Source organism: Stigmatopora argus, chromosome 1 (genome assembly GCF_051989625.1).
Source record: "Stigmatopora argus isolate UIUO_Sarg chromosome 1, RoL_Sarg_1.0, whole genome shotgun sequence".
In the NCBI taxonomy this organism is placed as follows: Eukaryota; Metazoa; Chordata; class Actinopteri; order Syngnathiformes; family Syngnathidae; genus Stigmatopora; species Stigmatopora argus.
In genome coordinates, this window is record NC_135387.1 from 14,712,926 (window position 1) to 14,728,911 (window position 15,986).

The window sequence follows — 15,986 nt, forward strand, 5'->3', positions numbered from 1 at the left end:
ATTTATATTTATTCATGTTTTTATTTATTTATTAACTTACTTATTACCTATCTATTTATGTCTAAAATAACCTTTCCTGTATCTGCATTCTCACCCTCTTGCTACTGTGACAATGAAATTTCCCGAATACGGGATGAATAAAGTTATCCAATCCAATAACTTTACTCATCCCGTATTTAAGATATGCACACAAAAATAAGATTGTTTGATGGAGAGAAAGAAATCGTGTCTTTAATCTAGATAGAAATGTTATCCTATTATAATATTTTAAGTCTCATAGGAAATCTGTCAGCTGGTGTTTTTTTTAAGTGTCTTCATCCAGTAATGAAACAAACAAAGGTGCGCATTTGCAAAATTTGTGCTGGTCCAAGACTGGTTGGCTCTGAGTGCATGTGTGCTTGTTTATTGATGAGAGGAGACTTTAGGGAGACAACAAACGCTTTTAATAAGAAAAAGCAACTAAGAACCCAGTAAAAACTAGTGAGTACAGTGACAGTGTATTGAGTTGAAAGCAGAGTACTATTATTCAGCAGCTATGAGGTCACCACATTTCACTACTAATTCTAGGAACAACATGGCTGCTGGCTGACATGGTGGCTTCTGGCAAGATGCGTGAGGTTATAGGCACTAGACTCTGGAACATGCAATATGGCGGCTTCTTACAGTGGTCCCATTCCATCTGACATAATACAGCTACGGGGCTTAAGGCCACCAAACACCGCTAGAGCAGAGGTGAGCTCGGATCAATGTCAGATGACACGCAATCCAGCAAGAAGATTCTCCAGTGAGATTTCCAACCTCCCCATTTCCAAGCTGTCAAAGAGATCAGAACGCCCAGATGGCTATGTACAAATACCCCAATGCTTTCAAATTGGGAGGTCAAGAACGTGTTTGGATGTTTGACTTCTCTCATGAGCGATTTACGATGCACTTTATTCTACTCGGGGAATCATCAGGCCACACAACAAACAGTTGGAGAAAAATTGGAGATTGACTACCAATTAAAATCTCACATTTCAAAATTTTAGGTTTCCTCACAGATCTACTGTCATGTTTGTTCATGGTGACTGACCGCAGCAATGGATCCGTCAGATCTAGATTTCCAGCTATGCCAATCAATACGTCAACAATACCTTATTCCAACCTATGTAAATGTGCCTTATTGTTAAATAATGACACCCCAGAGAACTGTATGCTTGAACTGTGCTCTGATCAATCAAAAAAGTTCAATATATCCTAATATACGAGGAACAGAATGTGATGAAAAGAGAGAAGCAATAGTTTTAACACCTGTCACAAATTAAACTTTAGAATTCTATGACATTATGAATGACAACATGTTAGATAAAAATTGTGGTCACATTTACCAGAAGAAAATGGTCAGACAGGCCCGCTATTTTATAGCTATTCACCCTTTCCTACAAGCAAATCCTGCCATGTGTGCATGTTGAGGAAATGGTTGCTGTCCCGTTTCAAACATCCAAACAGGTCCAAAATGGTGAAATTGGAATATTCCTATCTAGAGGGCCATGAAAAATTATAGGATCCATTCTCAAATGCTTTTTTTTAATGCATCGTTTCCCCACTTGAATGTTTAAAATTATCCAACATGTTTTAGAGAAAGATAACCCAGGTAATCATAAAAGGCAGTTTAATACTAAACTCTATTCATAGCTAACTCGTCTTGTCTGAGAAAGTATTTGCCCTTTAGACTATTTCAATGTTTAACTTTTGCTATGATCGTCATTATTCCTGAAATGCTGTCACATTCACGCAAAATGAAGAAGGCACATAGATTCTGCAGTTCCATCTCATCGTTCTATAGATTTTTCTTTACATTTTGCTCACATTAAGAAGAGTACTTATGTCCAATTTATTTTAGCATTTTTTTTTTTTTTAAGTCTGACATGGATGCCATAATTTGCAAAGACTCAATAACGAAGTCATGAACCTTGACATTAATTGACACATAGAAGGCCTGCAGTTGTTTTGGTGTTTTCCTGGATTATTTAGTATCTTTCTGGATGAATCAGTGGTATATTGTTGGGTTAATTCCTGGAGGCCTGCCACTCCTGAGATTGTTGACCATTGCTGCATGTTGTAGACAAATGCCACACCATGTTTTGCTGGAGTTCTAGAGTGTTTTCAGAGCAAGTCTTATAGTTTTGAATAGTTTTGCGTTCATTAATAAGATGTCAATTCAAATCCTGCATTTCACTTGTTCGCTTTATCTTTGTCCAACATGAACATTTGTTTGATGGTTTTAAACATTTGAGGGGGAAAACAAAGCAAAAACAACAAGAATTTGACAAGATAGTAAATAGTTTTTCACAGCAATGATGGTGTATGTAGTTTGATGCTGCAACTTTCCCCAACAACAGCTTTAAAACAACAAGATGGACATCTACTTTTGAATCTTCAAGTGACTGTTCCAGAACATTCAAGACAAAGACAACCCTTACTGTAAACATGACCTTGTTTTCCCATTAGGACCAGAACTAAAGTGAAGAAGCAGCTCCCGTCCAAGTGGATTTGCTTTAACTGAACACACACTTCCTTTGGGAAAAACAACCACGATTGCAGAACGACTCATATCTGAACCAAACATGACCGTCTTTTGACTTTCAACTTTGGGAAGAGGCAAATCAAATATGTTAGGAGTTTTTGAAGCCGTTGAACTGAAGGGATTGTCAGTCAGTCCCGCACTTGGGAGTGTCAGTCAATTACAGTTAACTTTAAAGCTGTGTAGACGAAACAAACAATGAATATACAACATAAAATAAACGGGTTGAACTCTGGAAGCAACATTTTGTTGGAGACATTATAATTAACTGTTTGTTTTCATTTCCAAACTGCTCCCTCCTCACCCACTCAAATAAGCGGGACACAACAGCTGCCTTTTGCTTATGTACACACACAAACACGCGCGCATGCACGCACACACACACACCCCTACATAAACACGCGTGCATGCATGCGCGCGCGCACACACACACACACTTGAAATCTATATATTCCTTTTACTGCTAGAAAATGACACCATCCATCCTTCTCGGTCATCGTCAGTGCTAGCTTGGCGCGCAGATCGTTGACAAGAAGAAGAAAAGGTCGTTCCGTGGAACAACAGTGCACAAAGATGTAGGAAAAGCCCTCACTGGTACCACCTCAGTGAACGACAATGAAGCAATCTACTTTCCCACCGCACCAACTGATCAGCTGACACTTTCGCTAACAGCAGTCCGAGACTCGACCGTTTCCTCTCGGCTTGGACAGGGAACAGCTGATGAGGGGACCATGTCTCTAAGCTCCATACCCTCAGCCGTCGCTTCCGAATCCACACTCAACCGAGGCAGGCTTTCAGTTCCAGATACAAGGCCGACACTGTCTTCTGTCCCTGATCTTTCGGGTGGATCGTATCGAAAAGAGCTGGGAGGACTCGCCGTGCTGTTGGAACCCCCAATTGTCTCTCTGATTTCTGAAATGAGTTCTGCTTCTACTCGTATTTCGGTTCTGGGTCTGCCTTCCATGCTGCGAGTAAAGGATGTGGTGCTCAGGTCTTGAGGCTGATCACTCTGCTGAACTGTGGCCAGATTGGGAACACTGGCCATGCGGAGAGATATTTGTTGGGGTGGGAGATGTTGCAGTTGAGGCCTGGGTGGCAGTGGTTGAATCTGTTGGAATTGTTGTCGTGCTCGGTCCTGCGGTGGCCTGGACTGCACAAGAGGCTGTCTAAGTTGCGGTCTGCTTTGAATGAGAAGTTGGCGTTGCAATGTGGGGCTTATGTGTGTTGAAGGTTGTGTTACAGGCGGGGTTTGTGGGCGGGGGCTGTGGGCCGACTGGGTTTGGGCAGGGGACCTGGGTTGGTGCCGTAAATGGGGTTCGGCTGTGTTTCTGGGCTGCATTTGCGGTTCGGCTGTAGTCCCGGGCTGTATTTGCGTTTCGGCTGAATGGTGGGTTCTGCTTTTTGTTTGCAGTTGAGGACGTCGTAGAGTCTGAAAGGGGGTTCTGGTTTGAAGCTGCGGTTGTGCTACTGGGGAATGGGCTTGAGGCTGAGGATTCCGTGTCTGGGGAGGATGGGCCTGCAAGACCTGGGGCTCTGACGGAGGTGGAGCATCCTGAGCTGAAGGCTGAGTTGTGTGCTGGACTGTGGGCGGTGTTTTTGGTTGGCGTGGCTGGGGAGGAGGTGGGTGCCTGGTGGTCGGAGAAGAGTGAGTCATTGGAAGTTGTGTATCGGCTTGGATTTGACCTGGATCTGGGGTCTGTAGCATCTGAATGGGACAGGGTGGAGGCGAGAGGTGTGACGGGGAGGGTAGTTTTGGGGCGGCAGACTCGGATTCAGTGTGTAGCTCAGTTTTAGGTTGGGATTGGCTATGGGATTCAGAAGGTAATTTAGTATGAGACAAAGGAGAACTCGGTTGGTGGCGATAATGATGGCGATGATGGTGATGGTGATGATGATGGTGTTTGTGTGGTGAGCGCTCCTTCCTTTTATGACTTTTGGAAGGACTCGTGCTACTCCTGCTACTACAAATTCCTCTTCCTCTCGTCTCATCAACTTCTTCACTCATTTCCTCATCTTTATTTTCTCCGTCTCCACTTTTCTCCTTGTGCTTCCTCCCTTTGTGTGTTTTATGTCCATGTGAGTGACTTTCTTGGGAAGCAGAAGACTGCGTTTGGGATTGAGACTGGCTCCTTTCCAAAGAGGCAAAGTGAACCTGGGAAGTTTGTGTTGGTTCTTTCGGACCGGCCTCCCCTTCAGAGGAGGTCATCCTTCCGGGATCTGTTGTGCTAGATCCTGGAGTCGGAACAGTCTCCCTCTCCTCAACTGTCTCTCTCGTTTTGCGTTTTTTGATTGGCAGTGCAGTTTCCTGTACGACAGGTTTGCTGGAAGACTCCTTGGTGGCTCTCCGTTTGGCCTCAGCGGCCATGATGGCGGCTGCAGTATAGCCGCCTGCTGCTGGCGTACTGGAGGTTGACGCCGACGAGGAAGATGCAGTGGCAGGTGTCGTTGCTGAAGGAGCTGAGGCTGGTTTCCTACCACGTTTTTTGGGTGTGATCTGCTGGGGGGCCGGGAGATCCTGTTCCGATTTCCTCTTCCTACCTGGACGGGACTTGACTGAAGGCAGGGCAGGAGATGACACCTAAAGGGGAGTCACCACACACAAGTAACACTAAATCATTTTAAATATCAATCCAACTGTACATGCTACTCATGTCCTCTAATGATTTTGCAGCATTCATGAGAATGTCATGTTGGCGCACCTTGGATGTGGAGGGTGTGGTCTCTGTAGCAGACTCCACCTTGCCGTAGGGCATCTTGACAAAGAGTTTTCCTGGAGATTTCTCAATGACACGCTTCATGGCCACACCCTCTGTAGCCTTACGCATCTTCCCACTGCCTGAATACAAACCACATACATCCCTTCACTGAATTCTTGATGGCTTCATTTGCATCATTATACACCGTACACAGTCACTAATTTGTACCTTTGGGCCTTCCACGTCCTCTACCAGATGGTTTGACAACTTTTGGTGTCTTTGGAGGTTTCTTATCACGACGGGAGGGGCTTCCGCGTCCAGTTACAGTGAAGTCAAAATCGTTGGGGTTGGTTGTAGTGTCACCAACCTTCTGGAAATAAGCAATGAGCTCCACCTTGGACCGGAAGGCTTTTCCCTCAGAACTTGACAAGAGACAAAGAAAAGCTAATAGCTTTATATGTGCAACAGCTGGATGGCAGCACAGTGTTAATAGCGCATCTTACTTGATCAGGTAGACATCAAACTTCCCTGCAGAGCGTCCGGACTTTCTTTGCTTGAGTTTTCGGGTCCAGCCGACTGGCAAAGAGGGGTCGTCGTACAGTGGTCCACGATCTCTGATGATAGAGCGCCGTTGTTTGGAAGAACCTGCAGAATCACTAACAGCCACCACTTGTGAGGGGCCCGCCACCGGATCTGATGGCTACCAGAAAACCACCAAGAATGAACATGATTCCCATCAATATTTCATTATCAAAATTACTGTTTTGGCTCCACCTTCACCCACCGAGGTCTGTGGCTCCACCTCTGACTGTGGCAAGGGCTCCTGAGGAACAGCCACATGTTCAACATGACGCCTTTCCTTGCGAGACTTTTTAAGCTTAGTGAGGTGCCGTTCTTTCTCCTCCTGGCCTTCTGGTCCCTCCCCTCTGTGGAAGACACATTACAGTATTAATGATATTTTTGATGAAATCAATTGAGTTACATGTTTCAAACGTTTGGAGATATTCCGAGCTGTCAACTATATATTTAGGAATTCTATATGGTACATTATAACTGCATCTTTAAGCACAATGACATCATAAATGTATGTGTAGTGTAATTTCTAAATAATTCATAAAACAATTCAGCAGATTTTTGGAGAAAATTGTGTACAAGTTATGTTTTCAAATCAATGTCTTCAGTATCAGTATACCTCGCTAGAACACTTTTTGACCTACTTTTTCTTTTTGTGGTAACACCATTGCAAATGGAGCAATAAGGCCATTAGGTGGTGAAAATAGAATTTAAAGTTGCCCCAGCGGTTAGCACATTCACCTCACAGTTCTGAGATCAAGGGTTCAATCCTGGGCTCTGGCTTTCCTCGTACTTGCGTGGGCTTTCTCCTTTAAATCTGTCACATCCCAAAAGTATCCATGGTACTCTGATTGAACACCCCAAAATGTTCCTAGTTATTGGTGTGCACATTCATGAATGCACATCTACAACTCAGTGTAAAGAACAAGGAAATAAGTGGTTTGCGAATTACGGGACAGATGCACAGCAGATCCATCGGAAGGCCACTTTCAACTCAGAAGCAAAGTGAGCAAATGCCATTCTTTCAAGAACGTTAAAATTACAGCTTCACTGTACTCATCCTTATAGGGACACTACAGTGGAAGAAAACATTTAAAAAATATTTGATTGGGTCAAAAAAAAAGAGTGGAGTACCCGGAGACAACTCACGCAAGGCTTCAAAATGGAAAAATAAGGCTGGGCCTTCAGGTCTCAGATGCTGTAGGTGTGTCTGCTGACTGTGCTCAAGTGCCAAACGTCTACTTGTTACCATTGCTTGTTACAACGTGGACCTTACCCATGTCTACAGAAATCATCTACCACGGCAGCGAAGCTTTGTGAAAGTGAAACTTTCAAGAGAGAACCAGCCGACCGGCGCCGAGCAGCGCTCCAAGAAGCCCGCCGGCAAGCGGAGGCTCATGCAGCAGTTGCCATCAGCAAATGTGCCCTGTCGGCCACAGTTTGTTTGAAATTTAGACAGGACAGTGGCCCGCCGTACGCATCCACTGCCGGACGGTGCGGAAGGAAGGCCTTCCCGCCTACAGGGGTCTTGTGGTAACGCTTGTGCCCACAGCTTGTTGGCAATGTATGGGTGGAGAGCCAGTGAAGGCGTCCTTCTACAGTTGTAGGCGCGGGCCAGAAAGCAAGTTTGCCATCCAACTTTACACATGAGCGGCCATGCTCACTCATGCTTCCGCTATTTAAGGGGAGCAGCGTCTGCATGGTACAGGAAGTAATAGTTAACAAACGGATACCTGTCAAGACTTTTTAACATAATTTTCAAATCTTTCCTTTATGACTTCTTTTTTCCCTCTCTATTATGCCTTTTCTGACTGATGTGATTAATACTCTGGAGCAATTTATAGTCTGAAATTACGGTAATTAACCACTTTGATTGAAAAGTTAAGCACAAATATCTTTGCATAATAACAAGTACACTGTTATGGCTTCGTATTGGAAAAACAAGTATCACGCATTTGCTACATGCACGGCAAGACTACTTTCTGCTTTTCCAATCTCAATGATCGACAGCAGCCACTCGGGCTTTTGATTGAAATCTAGAATTCAAGTACTGCATAGACATGCATGTACCCAACTATACAATAACCCTAAGAATGACTAGACAAATGTGAAGAACTTACAAAATTCTTATTCTCAGTTATATTACTGATATGTAAATGCTAACACTTACCACGGTTAATCTGCAATCTGAATTTAACCCAAAGACCCAACCGCATGGCGCCTGCTTCCTGCCAATTCTAAGCTTTGCTCTTGCAATTTCCTTATATAAACAGCTTTTAAAAAACAAAACAAAAACCTTATTTCTGTCTAATGGCAAAAGCCTGATCCTTGTTGGCAATAAGAGTTACAAAAAGTAATGCCTGGCCATTTGCTGAACAGAGTTCCTCACCGCACAGATGTTTGAAGGAGTTTTCAATTTTGTAGTTGTTTACCTCATTTTAAAATGTGTCTATAGTTGAAATCCCAATTGCAATACAAGGAAGGGATTCAACTGTATACTGTAGAATTTTTGGTGGAACCCCTTTGACTGACTAGCACATCAGGCTGGTCCCGGTCCTTTTTACGGGAGTGAGGATGAAACTGATGAAGCGGCAGTCAGTCACATGACGGGAAGGGAGCAGGTCAGGAAAGTAGGCCACACATATACACAAACAACAGGACAATTGACTGACTTTAAGCAGTGTTCCTCCAAACTGTGATCATGCTTCAGCGGAGTTCAAGTGGTGACATGAGGGGAAACGTGATGCCCGGCTCAGCAGCACCTGGGGCGTCGGATGCTGACTGTGGGGATTAGGGGCACGTCATGGGGGGTACACAGGTTCATGAAGAAGTGCGTTTTTACCCACCCACTACAATGAAAACACTCTCAACGTGGAGCAATAAACTGGCTAGGAGCCCGCCAGACACCTGCGTGCTAATATCACTCAGTGCCCGAGGTTGGAACGCAGCAAGACGGGCATGGCAGCGCAGCGTCGTCCCCCGGGCCGACCTCCAGGCGTGAGGGAACGGCTCCGCGACACGGGGCTAGAGTGGCCCGGGGGAGCGGGCAGAGTCTATGGACCCGTGAATTCATAAGCAGCTAAAGTACAGACGGAGCTTAAAGTTGGTGACGTATTCCAGATAAGACCGCGACAGGCCGGTGTAAAATGAACGCACTTCGAAGTGAAATAAAAAAGACGACAGAAAGATGGCGGAGGTGGCCAAAACAGCGACGCTTTACCAGAAGATGAAATGTTTTTTTAAAAAAGAGCTTACGTACATTCTCTCCTCCTCGCTTTCCACGGCAGCCATTTTTATTTAAATAAATAATTTCATATAAAAAAAAAGCGTTCAAACATCTCTGCTGCACCCCGCCCCCTTCAGCTCCTTTTCCAACCACCGTCACTTAGCTAACATCGCGAGATGGGAGTGTGAGATGTAGAGAGGCAAATTATGATCTCGCGAGAGGTTGAGCCACCGTCTGGGACGGCGAGGACTGCTTTGCTTTCACTTGTATATTCTTATAAGTGAAAGCCACTAACGGTGTCATTGAAATAGATGAATTAACAAATAAATTTAAGAAAGTAGATAAATTAAAATAAATATATGGAGAGGTTTAAATAAAAATGATCAAACGTTACAAAAAGCAAGACCACCGAAAAAAGAAACAAGCAACAGTGTGCTGAAATCCTGATAAAATACTAGTAAAAATAGAAAAAAAATCAGTCAAAGTGTATCTTTTCAAGTCACCCTTTCTAACAATTCCCCATATAAGCACACATTTTACTTTACATATTTTACACACACTTTATTGATTATTTATTTGTGTTTGCTGTTGTTATTTTCGCACTACGTGGTGAAAGCTTTAAATCTCACTATACTTATATAATGACAATAAAAGCATTCAATTCAATTAAATTTAATAAATATGATTAGGTTGTTCAAATCATTTTGAATTTTAAAATTCTCCAACATTTCAGGAAGCTTTTTTAAAATATTGCCTTAAACTGATGGTATTCATTAAATTAAGGACATATACAATGTAGGTCAGCATATTAGATTTTTCGACAAAATAAGTTAAAATTGTTTGGCTCCAAAGCAGAAATGTATTACTAAACAGACAACACAAATGAGAAAAACATTTTTCCTCGATTGTATGCAGTGTTGCATCTATTAATTTTGGTCTGCTTCTCAAAGGAGCGCCCAAAGTTGTCGATTTGTGTTAATTCCAAAATATTCCCTATAACCAATTGAAATTTGCTCGAAACTTGTGAGATGGCAGTTTATTCTTTTATTTTGGAAGACCTCCCAGAAGCGGCTTTTCGGGAGGTGTTGAATGTCCGGAAGTAGTTTAGCGGAACTTTTGACGCTCCTCAAATCCGACGTCTTGGTCCAACACAGCACCAATGAGTCCGGGTAATATAGATCCGGGTGTAAAATGCTATGGTGGTCGCCCCGCCACCGTCTGTTAATCTGAGGGTTGTTTGGCATTTTAGCTCTCCGTTTCAGCCACAGTACGCGCGGATTTTTTCATCAGAAAATGTCTAGAGTAGACGTCAACGAATACTTGTTCAACCTACCCCCCAAGGTCTACTTTGAGTTCTGCCTGGTTATGGATGGACTGTCAGACCACGACTGGACACGCTTTGGTGAGACCTAAAACGACATGTCAATTCCTGAAAAGACAAAGTTTGATCAAATGCATCCCAGCGGAAAGAATGTTGATTAACCAATCATTTTTACTGTGTGATTCTTGAGCAAAACGTCATAATACGCCGATATTTCCTGAAAGTTGATGTAATGACAGGGAATTTCAAGTGTTAGAACTGGTTTAGACAATCAAATGAAAGTATTTCAAATAGTCTGCCATTGCTGGTGACGTCAGTTATACCCACAATTTCCTGGGCTATCACTGCCATTTTATCTACATAAGAGCAGGAATGGACTGGGCATGCCTGGCAATGGGCCAACATGCAATTTTGGGCTGGCTAAACAGCTTGAAGTATCTGATTTAGGAACTTCATCAGCCATTTCACTTTGCTGTGTAGTCCACAGCGTGACACGTCCTGGTTGGCAGTTGACGTCACATTACTCATGAAAATCAATCATGCCTGTGAGCTGTGTCACTTTCTGTGTTCAAACAGTGTGTGTAATATCCTTCTATTACACTGCTTTTATCCATTTTGAAATGAACATTGTGACCCAGCTTCAGATGTTCTTGGAGATCAAACCAATGTGCGGTTGGCGGTGAGGAGGGAGAACCGAACCGACTACGTGATGAACCAATGGTCCAACAGGAATGGTCGTGTTGGTGAATTGCTGGACCTGCTCAGCCATCACCAGCTTTTTCGTCAAAGAGACATGATCCTGGAATGTAGGTCTTCTGCTTTCTGATCTTTGACCCAGTCATTTCATGATTGCAATATGTCGTTTTATCCATTTAGGGGTGTCTTCTTCAACGGCTCCTCCCCCAGCTCCTTGTCCTGTTATCCCCTCCCACTTTGATCTGCCTTCCAGATTAAGGGATGCTCCATCCACAACTACAGCTCACATGATCAGCACTACAGGTAGTAGATAATGTATAAAACAGTTTTTGTCTAAATTAAGAACCAAACTCTTCTGTGAAAAGATTGTGTAATTATAATCATTGATATTTTCCTTGGTGTGGTTGGCATAAGACGCAAGATCGTGCCAAATTAACTATTGAATAGTTGAAATTATAGGCCTGTAGGAGATGTGAGGGGTAATATTCCATACAGATTTAGATGTGCAAAATAGCTAGGATAGTCAGCAGCATTGTATTTAGCAAAATAAGTTTTAATTTTTTGCTCAATTTAAAAAATATATGTTTTTGAGGTATATGCAAATCATCTAGTGCAATGCCAGTGGTATAACGGAATCATATAGATGATAAATAACATGTTCAGTTTAAAGTCGCAAAGACCTGTGTGACTGAAAGATGTTCAATTTGAAAAGGGATGTGTTGATTGTTTTCTAAAGGAGAAGAAAGAGCACTACCCCGCCCGGCCCCACCCCCCTCAAGCTTGCACTCAGGTCTACATAGAACCCTGCAGGTTAATAACACTCATTAATAACTGATCACACATGGCGTGTCTAAAAATGTACTCAATGCGCTAGACTCCCCGAGTGGTGACGTGTGACCATGTCGGCGATGGAGTGATGTGCTGGTCATATAATGAGCTGCAAGTTGCAACTTGGGACTTCTCGGAAAGTCTGCAGGTCGGTGAAGGAGGCTTTGGAGTCGTCTTCAGAGCGACCCTAAGAAACATGGACTGTGCAGTCAAGAGACTCAAACAGGTCAGAAAATCACACACATTACATTTGAGACAGTGTTAGGATACCGAAGATGGTTTTACAGTAACCCCTCGATTATTACATCTTCAGGTATTGCAAATTCACTACTTCACGATTTTTTCCCGCTATTAATTTTTTTTTTTTTTTAAGTTATAATAGGGGTGACCCTACTTCACGATTTTTCGATTATCGCGGCCATTTCTGGTCTAGATTAACCGTGATATTCGAGGGATTACTGTATGTTGATCTGGTTTATAGGGGTTAAACTGTTCACTGGAAACCTTTTCAGTGTATGTCCACGTCACTAAATGGACCATTAGATGAAGCGGACTATGTGCTTCCCAATTTTTGACCTGAGTCTTTTTACCTTAGTTCTAAGAATTAACATTTTTAAAGCAATATTTTAATTATAATAATCCTATTTTATATATTTTTCTATAAAAATATAGAATACCTAATTAATAAATGAAATAATAATTACCAGTTCCTCATTACTTTGTCGCTCAAGTAGTAGTTATTTTTCACACTGCTTTTTACTTCCATATCGAAGTCATATTACTATAAAGTAAAAAAAAAAAACTTAATACAAATTTTGGTTATGCTACTCACCTCATCTTAATAGTATGATCCAACAACTGGATGGTGAAAACAAACAGGGTGTTGTTGACAGGACTTTGTGTTGGACTCGAACGTTCTAAAGGAGAGCTTCAAGAATGAAGTGGAAAAACTTTCAATGTGAGTGTTCTCTTTTGTGCTGTTGTACTGTCTAACTTATAACTATCCCTATTCTTGCTACTGGCATAATGAAATTTCCCGAATACGGGATGAATAAAGTTATCCAATCCAATACTGTCCACAAACTAGCATACAATCCACAGTTGTGGGTAAACGCGTAAAACACATGCCATGTTAGCCAAGTAACTATGCCATAATTGTTATTCTTCTGTGTGGCTGACTAGGTTTAGACACCCGAACATTATCGATCTGCTTGGATACTGTCAAGGACCAAGAGTTTGTCTCATCTATAGTTATATGGCGAGCTCCCTGGAAGATCAGCTACACAATGTAACAGACACAAAGACGTGCGCACCCCCACATACATAAACATGCCCTTAAGTATAAAGGTGTCTGTGTGTGTTTAGGTGTCTCCTGCCCTCGCCTGGTGTCTGAGGGTCCGTATAGTTCATGAAATATCAACAGCCTTGCAGTTCCTCCACTTTCCTCCAGACGGACATGACTCTGTCATTCATGGCGATGTGAAAAGGTTGACGTGAAACACAACGCACCCCAACAGGCTGTTTTCTTTCATTGTAACCTCCTAGGTCCTCCATCCTCTGTTTACATGCCGTCGCTCCCAGCAGTTGAATAATATCAATATTTTGCACTTAGATATTGACACTATTGATAAAGTATGATAAAACGATATATAACAACAAGACTTGTTGGCTTTTGGACTCTTTTTAGTTTTTCCAGATACAATAGTAACAAATAACAAAACGTTTCCATGTCCTGTTGCAGTTCAAACATCCTTTTGGACAGCCACATGGTGGCAAAGCTGGCTGACTTCGGCTTGGCGCGCTTTGTGTCTACCAAATCAACATGTCATCCGGCGTCCAAGACGACCACATTGGGTCAAACTTCCAATGTGAAAGGAACGCTGGCATACCTACCAGAGGAGTACTTAAGGAACGGAAAGCTGGGAACGGCGCTGGACGTTTATAGCTTTGGTGTGGTGAGTCCATATAATATTGAATTTTGTGCCTCATTGATTCTCTAAGTGTGGTATAAGTACTACTAGTGGTCTTTGAAAGAAACCCTTCATTCCATACAAATACAATTGTGGTGATTAATCAAGAAGCAATCTTGCCACGCAAGCACTGTTACTTGTGATGCCTCATTTGGTGTTTTTTTTTTATTCAAGAAAATGTTGCACACTAATTGTAAACTCTCTTGTCTCTGCCTTAAAGTTTATGAAACTTTTGTTTCCACTGCAGGCTCTATAACCTTTAATAATTATATTATATTTGGTTCATTATTCAAGAACATATTTTTTTCTTTCTAAATGTTACAGTAGTTATAGGTAAGAAATATATATGAAAAAAATACAATTTTGAGAAGCTTACTTACAGAATGGTGAAATTCAATAAAGATTCTAGATGGCTGAGTATATTTTAAGGATTGAAACCTGTCACATCCTTGGAAAATATTTATAATTGATGTCTGTCTTGCAGGTGTTATTGGAAGTACTGACTGGTCGGCGAGCTCTGAAGAAAGACAAACATTTGGGAGACATTTACCTGGTGTGAACTCTTACTCCCGCACACACTCACGTAAGTGTACACACCCTCATAAAAGTTCCAATTGCTCTGCAGAAGGATGTAGTCCAGGAAGTCCATGAAGACCCGACTGCTTGTTACAAAGCGGCATGGAGCAAACACCTGGACCGTCGCCTGATCACGGGTCAGTAATTTCTCGTTAGACTGCCCTGCGGCCTCACCAAGTCTTCATTAAATAGCTCGTTTTATCTGCAGGGAGTGCCACAGAGTTGGTTGGGAGCATGGAGATGGTGGCACTGGCCTGCAGGTGCCTGGAGGGGAAATGGAAAAACAGGCCTGCCATGACTGAGGTTTATTATCTATCAGTTTTATTGTGAGATTTAACAATAGTGAAAAGAATACAACATATGCTCCTATTTTTTTGAACATATTTAGAGTATATAGCTACAGTGGACTCTTAGCCTCAAAGGACAGTTTCTCAAATAAGTTACTGGTATGCGTTTTTTTAAGGATAAGTGTGGATAGATACAGCTCTACAGAAGTGCACTTAATTTGCCATTCTGATTATGTTTGAGTTTTCATTTAAAATATAAACTGTTTTACATTTCACTGAGGTCTATAAAACCGGCACACATAAGTAACAATAAAAATACTTCTCCCAGGTGTTTGACAAACTCCAAGAAATCAGGGACCTCCTCCCTTCTCCCCATGGCGTCTCCCCCGAATCCCATCACTCTTCAGAATCAAGCGTGGAGGTTTTAAGCCAGCATTTGTCCAAACTGGGACCACTCGAGGACACTTACCAGCCACACAGAGGCTCCCTACCACTTCCTTCTTCCTCCTCTGATATTTCCTTACATTCTTCCATAGTTCCTCCCCCCACAGGTGCTGAACATTCTTCTCTACCGCCTCTCCCAGCCACTCATAGCCACCTCCATGCGCCGTCCTCCCTTCCTCTTACATCCTCTCAGCATGCTCCCTCCTCGTCGTTTGAGAGTCCTTGCGAAACAGACGAGAGTCGGGGATTCTCCCAGTATGACATTTCAACTGGGAGGCAGTTCAACTCCAAACAGTTATCCACACCCATCAGAGACGAGTCCCAGAATCTATCCGGACCTACAAAGTCCCAGTCCAGAGAGTCTTCTGAGGGCCAGATCAACTCTCATCACAGAATAGGACTTGGTCTCTCACACAGAACCCTCAGTTGCCCCCAGATTGGAGCTGGACCAAGATCAGATGTTCCAGAATTCTTATCTTCTCCAGCTCCTCTCCAGTCACTGTGTCCCCAGACCTCAGGTAAGATGAAATTACAGAGATAACATTCATCGGTAGATGGCTCATGTGATATCTTGTCATGTTTTTGTCTGCTCTTTTTCGGCAACTAGATGGCATTCAGCCCCGGGAGAATTACAGGGGTCCAGAAGAGAGTGACGAGTTGGAATATCTTGCTGCTACAGACACCTGACAGGTGGAGATCATAAAAACACCTACTAAATTCTTTTTACTCAACTAAACCATTATTGCTTCTATATAAAAATAACTGAAATCAGAAAAATGCATGTTGTCAGTGCAAAGTTCAAACTA

At 42.7% G+C, this 15,986-nt stretch overlaps 2 protein-coding genes across 3 annotated transcripts; one reads left to right on the forward strand and one right to left on the reverse strand.

The window, feature by feature from the left end:
* Positions 1 to 420: 420 nt before the first annotated feature.
* Positions 421 to 9,238, reverse strand: mecp2 (methyl CpG binding protein 2). Its single transcript, XM_077602120.1, has 6 exons — positions 9,092 to 9,238; positions 6,044 to 6,185; positions 5,763 to 5,959; positions 5,488 to 5,681; positions 5,263 to 5,399; positions 421 to 5,141 (listed from the first exon to the last, which is right to left on the reverse strand). Exons 1-6 carry the CDS (start codon positions 9,121 to 9,123, stop codon positions 3,213 to 3,215), a joined length of 2,631 nt encoding a protein of 876 aa, XP_077458246.1. The 5' UTR covers positions 9,124 to 9,238; the 3' UTR covers positions 421 to 3,212.
* Positions 9,239 to 10,089: 851 nt separating this feature from the next.
* Positions 10,090 to 15,953, forward strand: irak1 (interleukin-1 receptor-associated kinase 1). 2 transcript variants are annotated; one of them, XM_077600812.1, is made up of 15 exons: positions 10,090 to 10,227; positions 10,308 to 10,460; positions 11,018 to 11,185; positions 11,256 to 11,378; positions 11,812 to 11,885; positions 11,950 to 12,129; positions 12,797 to 12,861; positions 13,086 to 13,191; positions 13,269 to 13,390; positions 13,645 to 13,858; positions 14,358 to 14,426; positions 14,499 to 14,586; positions 14,658 to 14,752; positions 15,065 to 15,698; positions 15,788 to 15,953. In XM_077600812.1, exons 1-15 carry the CDS (start codon positions 10,218 to 10,220, stop codon positions 15,865 to 15,867), a joined length of 2,181 nt encoding a protein of 726 aa, XP_077456938.1. In that variant the 5' UTR covers positions 10,090 to 10,217; the 3' UTR covers positions 15,868 to 15,953. The 2 variants fall into 2 exon arrangements, with proteins under 2 accessions (XP_077456938.1, XP_077456931.1); XM_077600805.1 differs by having other exon boundaries at positions 10,111 to 10,227; positions 10,321 to 10,460.
* Positions 15,954 to 15,986: the final 33 nt, after the last annotated feature.

Excerpts from the sequence above, each read along its gene's own strand:
- irak1 (XM_077600805.1), top strand. The coding sequence starts at position 10,148 with ATGTCCGGAAGTAGTTTAGCGGAACTTTTGACGCTCCTCAAATCCGAC. Across the intron at positions 12,130-12,796 it reads CAGTCAAGAGACTCAAACAG|GACTTTGTGTTGGACTCGAA; the intron begins GTCAGAAAATCA and ends TGTTGTTGACAG. Across the intron at positions 12,862-13,085 it reads GAAGTGGAAAAACTTTCAAT|GTTTAGACACCCGAACATTA; the intron begins GTGAGTGTTCTC and ends GTGGCTGACTAG.
- mecp2 (XM_077602120.1), bottom strand. The coding sequence starts at position 9,123 with ATGGCTGCCGTGGAAAGCGAGGAGGAGAGAAT. Across the intron at positions 5,960-6,043 it reads AGGTGGAGCCACAGACCTCG|CCATCAGATCCGGTGGCGGG; the intron begins GTGGGTGAAGGT and ends GTTTTCTGGTAG. Across the intron at positions 5,682-5,762 it reads TTTGATGTCTACCTGATCAA|TTCTGAGGGAAAAGCCTTCC; the intron begins GTAAGATGCGCT and ends TCTCTTGTCAAG.